The 5,405-nt window shown below is 55.5% G+C and overlaps 1 protein-coding gene across 1 annotated transcript; it reads right to left on the bottom strand.

The window, feature by feature from the left end:
- Positions 1-241: 241 nt before the first annotated feature.
- Positions 242-1,174, bottom strand: LOC135577979 (olfactory receptor 14A16-like). The gene has a single exon (XM_065048134.1). It carries the CDS (start codon positions 1,172-1,174, stop codon positions 242-244), a length of 933 nt encoding a protein of 310 aa, XP_064904206.1.
- Between the last annotated feature and the right edge of the window lie 4,231 nt (positions 1,175-5,405).

The following is a 5,405-nucleotide window of genomic DNA, read 5'->3' as shown; positions in this document are numbered from 1 at the left end:
TCTCGTCTGTACAATGCAAACATAGATATCTGATCTACCTACTAGTTGTGCTTCCAGGGAGGAACAAAGAACCTCTTCAAGCTGAAGTGAGAAGCCAGTGCTGGAAATGGTGGTTGTGAGGGGCCAGTCCATGATGATTGACCTGCAGAAGGTTCTCTAGGGTGTCCAGTGGACATGGGCACAACCACTCAGTGAGAAAATGATTTACATTATATATGCTATGCAGAAGATTACGGGAAGTTTATTGCTTCAGAAAGCAGCCATTCATTAGTTGCCACACTGAATCCTTGATCTCCTTGTTCCTCATACTGTAGATGAGGGGGTTCACTGCTGGAGGCACCACTGAGTACAGAACAGACACCACCAGGTCCAGGGATGGGGAGGATATGGAGGGGGGCTTCAGGCAGGCAAACATGACAGTGCTGAGGAACAGGGAGACCACGGCCAGGTGAGGGAGGCAGGTGGAAAAGGCTTTGTGCCGACCCTGCTCAGAGGGGATCCTCAGCACGGCCCTCAAGATCTGCACATAGGACACCACAATGAACACAAAACAGCCGAATGCCACTGAGAAAGAAATAACAAGAAGCCAGACTTCCCTGATGTAGGTGTCTGAGCAGGAGAGCTTGAGGATCTGGGGAAGTTCACAGAAGAACTGGCTCAGGGCATTGCCCTTGCACAGGGGCAGTGAAAATGTATTGGCTGTGTGCAGCAGAGCATTGAGAAACCCAGTGGCCCAGGCAGCTGCTGCCATGTGGACACAAGCTCTGCTGCCCAGGAGGGTCCCGTAGTGCAGGGGTTTGCAGATGGCAACGTAGCGGTCGTACGACATGATAGTGAGGAGCCAATATTCTGCTGAAGCTAAAAAGAGAAACAGAAACACTTGGGCAGCACATCCTGTGTAGGAGATGGCCCTGGTGTTCCAGAGGGAATTTGCCATGGACTTGGGGACAATGGTGGAGATGGAGCCCATGTCAAGGAGGGCGAGGTTGAGCAGGAAGAAGTACATGGGGGTGTGGAGGTGCTGGTCCCAGGCTATGGTGGTGATGATGAGGCCGTTGCCCAGGAGGGCAGCCAGGTAGATGCCCAGGAAGAGCCAGAAGTGCAAGAGCTGCAGCTCCCGTGTGTCTGTGAACGGCAGGAGGAGGAACTGGGTGATGGAGCTGCTGTTGGACATTTGCTGCCTGTGGGCATGAGGACCTGTCATAGGAGGAAAAGATAGTGAAGGTTTAGATGAGACTTCTCTGGGAACCATCAAAACCATTTCCCACAGACCCTCCCACCCTGTCACACAAAGAGACACTTTTCTTTTTCCAGGAGAACGTCCTGGCTGAGCCCTCGTCGGTGCTTGATGAGTGTGCAATGAAGAGCAGGGTCTCTGCCCAGGGGCTCCTGAGGAGTCAGCCTGACCCTGTGTGATCGGGTGGGCAGGGGCCAGTTGTGGGGTTCAGCTTTGTCAGCTGGAACCGCTCCTGGTGCAGAAGGGACTGTCAGCATCTGTACCCCCAGGCCTGAGAAACTGAGTTTAAGAGGTTTGGCGTTTCTACAGCTCCTTCTCCCCTCCCACCTTGGGGAGTGTTGTTGGGTGTCAGAAACCCTCAGCATTTCTGCTGCACTCAGGGAGAACAGAGCGAGTCCTGTGAGACCAGAGGATGCCTGTGGGTCAGTGCAGAGTGAGGGCAGCTGCTCTGTCCCTCTGTCTTGCTCCAGCTGCCCTGGGCTGGCACCTTTCTGAGATGGGGGCTGATCACACTCCCATGTTACCCTGAAAAGCCACCAGGCACTGCTGAGAGCAGAGGGATCCACCTCAGACCATGACAGGTCTCACCCTTTCCTAAGGTCTCAGCACCCCACATTTAGCCCAGGACAGACACGTCTCATTTCACAAACCAAAAACATTTTATCTGTTGTAGAATCTTTGCTTTTCTGTGGGGCTTTCAGATACACACAAATGCTGTAGCACAGGTTTGCATCGTGAAGGGAAGCTCACAGCTTGGAAGGAAACCCCAGGGAGATATCCAAGTATCCTGATGATGGCATTTGATTGAGGGAGACTCAGCTCATTCCCCAGCCCCACAGACTGCATTGCCCACAGCCCACAGGTCAGAGCAAAGCTGGGACACGTGTGCCCATGGACACACCTGCAGGAAAGGACCCACAAGATCAGGCTGTGACTCTGCAGCTGAAACTGCCATCCCCAGAGAGCCTGACAGCAAGAACAAGATCCCAACAGCAGTGACCCAGAGCAGGGGAGCAAGAAGGAAAATGCGGTGAGGGTGGGTGTGAGAGAGGCCAGGGCAGAGGCAGCCGGGCACTCAGACAGCGTCACCCTTCCCCAGCTGTGCAGCCACCTCCCAGACACCAACACTGCCGGGCAGCTGCTCTCAGCCCCTGTGCTCTGCAGAGGAACTGGAGCTCTGGCTGCACAGGAGCTGCTTCATGCCTTGGAGCCCCCGGCCCTGAGGGCAGAGGCTTTGCTGGGTGGGACAGGAGCCCAGGGGGCTGCTCACAGGAGGGATCTGCACTGCAGGGGATCACAGGCACTTTTCTCTGTTCTCCCTCCCATAACCATTCCGGGTTTGGTTTCCTCTCATTTCTGATCATTTCCCTGCTGCCTGGAGATTCTCCCCTGGGAGGTGTTTCCCTGTCCATGTCTCTTCCCTGTCAGTGCTCACAGACCATCCCACCCTCTGTGCCCTCCCCCTGGCCCTACAGATCCTGCCTGTTCACAGGGCACTGCCTGGGGGCATCTTCCTGTTTGCAGGCTGGAAAACAGGACAGGTCAGACTAAGGCTGACGGGTCCAGCCAAGGTGATGCAGGTGCTGTGCACAGGCAGAGGGGTGGGGAAGGGATGTCATGAGCCTTCTGGCAGATGTACTGATCACTCAGAGTTGCAGTTCAGGAGTCTCAGTGACGTGTTTAAGCATGAGAGCTCATTTTCATTTTATCCTTTCCTGCACCCCCCACCCCTTGGGAGAGGAAACAGAAAAGACAGGCTCAGGAAAGGTCCTTATCTATCTGGTAATCCTTGCATGGACATTTTGCTTGAGACATGCCCATGGAAAAATCCTGGGGGTGATCTGGATGTGTGAGCAGTGCTGACCCACACAGCACCCTCTCCACAGCAGAAGCACCTTTCCTGCTCTGATAGTGGTCACTCCTTCCCGCCACAGCTTCTCCCCTCAGTGTAGCTGGGATCTCCCGGGCAGGCTGAGCGCTGACCCTGGCAGGCGGCAGAGTCCCTGCCCGGCACAGCCCTGGGGTGCAGGGACCCTGCTCAGCAGGACAGCCCTGGGCACCCCTGGGTGCTCACCTGGCTTCACAGCTGTTCAACATGGCCTGACAAGAGCCCCATCCTTACAGACCCCACAAGCTGTGCCTGTGCCAGTTTTAGGAGTTGCCTCCAGGAGCTACAGCTGCACTGCCCTGCACCCAGAGACTTACCATGGCAAGGGCTGCAAAGGTTTCTCCTCCAGTGAGCTCTCAGTCATCCTCCCAGTCCTGACCACCTTTAATCTCTCTCTGCCTTGCTTGTCTCCTGAGATCCCCAGGCAGAGCCCTCAGCCCTGCTGCGTGTGCAGAGGAGCTGCTCCTGGGCAGAGCTGTCTCTCTGCAGCGCTGCCGCTGCCATGAGCTCCCTGTGTCCCAGGAGCCCAGCCCAGCTCAGCAGCACAGGAGCAGCCCAAGGCACTTTAATGACCCCTCTGGTGGGTTTGGTGCTGAGTCCATGGACCTCAGACCCTGAGGAAAGCCGAAGAATCTTCTGAAGAAGTCAAACTCAGATGTAAACTCCAAAGTTTCTTGTAGCATTAATGGGTCACACTGAGGGACACAACTGAGAAACTGTTCCTAGGATCTCGTTAGAGCAGAAAACTGGAGGTAGAATGACAGGTCAGAAAAGCAAGATAAGGTCTCTCTGATAACCAGTAAACCTGGATGTGTTTCATTAACCAAAGGGCCAAGCTCTGACCCCCAGCCCTGGGAAGTCAGATCCTGTCCAGCCCTCGTTGCCCAGGGCCCTTCCTGGGACAGTGTGATGTGGGGCTGTGCAAGGCCAAGGGCAGGACTATGGTCCCACACCTCCCAGGTTCCTGGCTGGGGACAAGGAGGCCATGAGGCCCCTGTGCTGCAAGGACAAGGTGTCTCCTCACAGGCATCAGAGGTGCAGGCAAGAGCCAGAGCCAAGGGGAGAAGGAGCTCATGTCTGGTGGGGCTTTCAGCCTCTTTACATCCCGTGATCATCTCCACGACAGCCTGTCCTGTGCTGTGGCATCCCCTGCACCTCTGTCCCTGCAGGCTGGAGACATCCCCCCTGCTGCCCCACCTTGCTCCTGTCTGAGCATCTTCCTTCCTTTGCTGAGATCTCTCCATCCTCCCCAGCTGGTCCTTGAAGCACAAAGCCTTGGGCTGATGCAGACTCCCTCTGCTGACCTGCTCCCCCACAGCACTGCCCTTCCATCACATTCCTTTCTGCTCATGTCCAGCCTGGACCTCCCCAGCTGCACTCTGTCCCTTTACTTCATTCCAATTCTGTTTCCCACTATGCAGAAAACCTCCACCATCTCTGAAACCGCCCTTCAAGCACTGTCAGGCTACTCCTGCACTGCTGCAGCCTCCCCAGCGCTGCTGGGCCAAAGCAGCCCAGGTCCCTCAGCACCCCACACCATGTGCACAAGGTGCTGAACCTGCCTTGGCACAGCCCTGCACTCTCCAGTTCCTCCCTGCTGCTCCAAACTGGGAAGCCGCACACTGGCACACACCCGTGTGTGTGGGTCACACCAGTGCTGAACCGAATGGGATGAGAACTGCAGGTGTGTGGGTCCCCACGCTCCTCCTCATGCAGCCCCGTGTGCAGCTGCCTTGTTCATGGTGAGCGTGCACCACGGGCTGGTGTGGGGACCTTGTAGTGCCCAGGCCCTTCTCCTCAGGGTCACTGCTCAGCGTGTCAGGTCCTGCTCTGTCCTGATGGATGGGGTTGTTCTCCTGCCCCAATACAGAACTGGTCACTTCCCTTTTTAAATCTTTAGAGCTTTCTGATGGGTGAACACCAGATTTTCATAAGGTCTGCACTCTCCCTTGACTGAAGCTCCATTTGTTCAGCTCATAATGTTTGCATGCAGACGGCTTATCCTGATAAGGGTGTCTCTCCCAAGATACCAGGATGTGGAGTTGAAGGGCACTACAAATACCATCTTCTGGAGAAACTGTGGGGCCTTGGGCGTCTGATGCTCATAATGCCAGATGTCTGGACTTTGAGGGGAAGTTTCCCTTCATATGAGAGAGCAGCAGGAATGTGTGGAGCTCTGCCTGGGGACAGACAATGTCAGCTGAAGGTTGAGGAGTCAGCATGAGAGGGCAGAACAACATGGGCAATGTTGTGGTGACTGGACATCAGGACTCACTGATG

This window comes from Columba livia, unplaced genomic scaffold, assembly GCF_036013475.1.
Source record: "Columba livia isolate bColLiv1 breed racing homer unplaced genomic scaffold, bColLiv1.pat.W.v2 Scaffold_206, whole genome shotgun sequence".
Taxonomy (NCBI): Eukaryota; Metazoa; Chordata; class Aves; order Columbiformes; family Columbidae; genus Columba; species Columba livia.
Note: the sequence above shows the minus strand (reverse complement) of the source record. Positions and strands in the feature narration are given on the sequence as shown.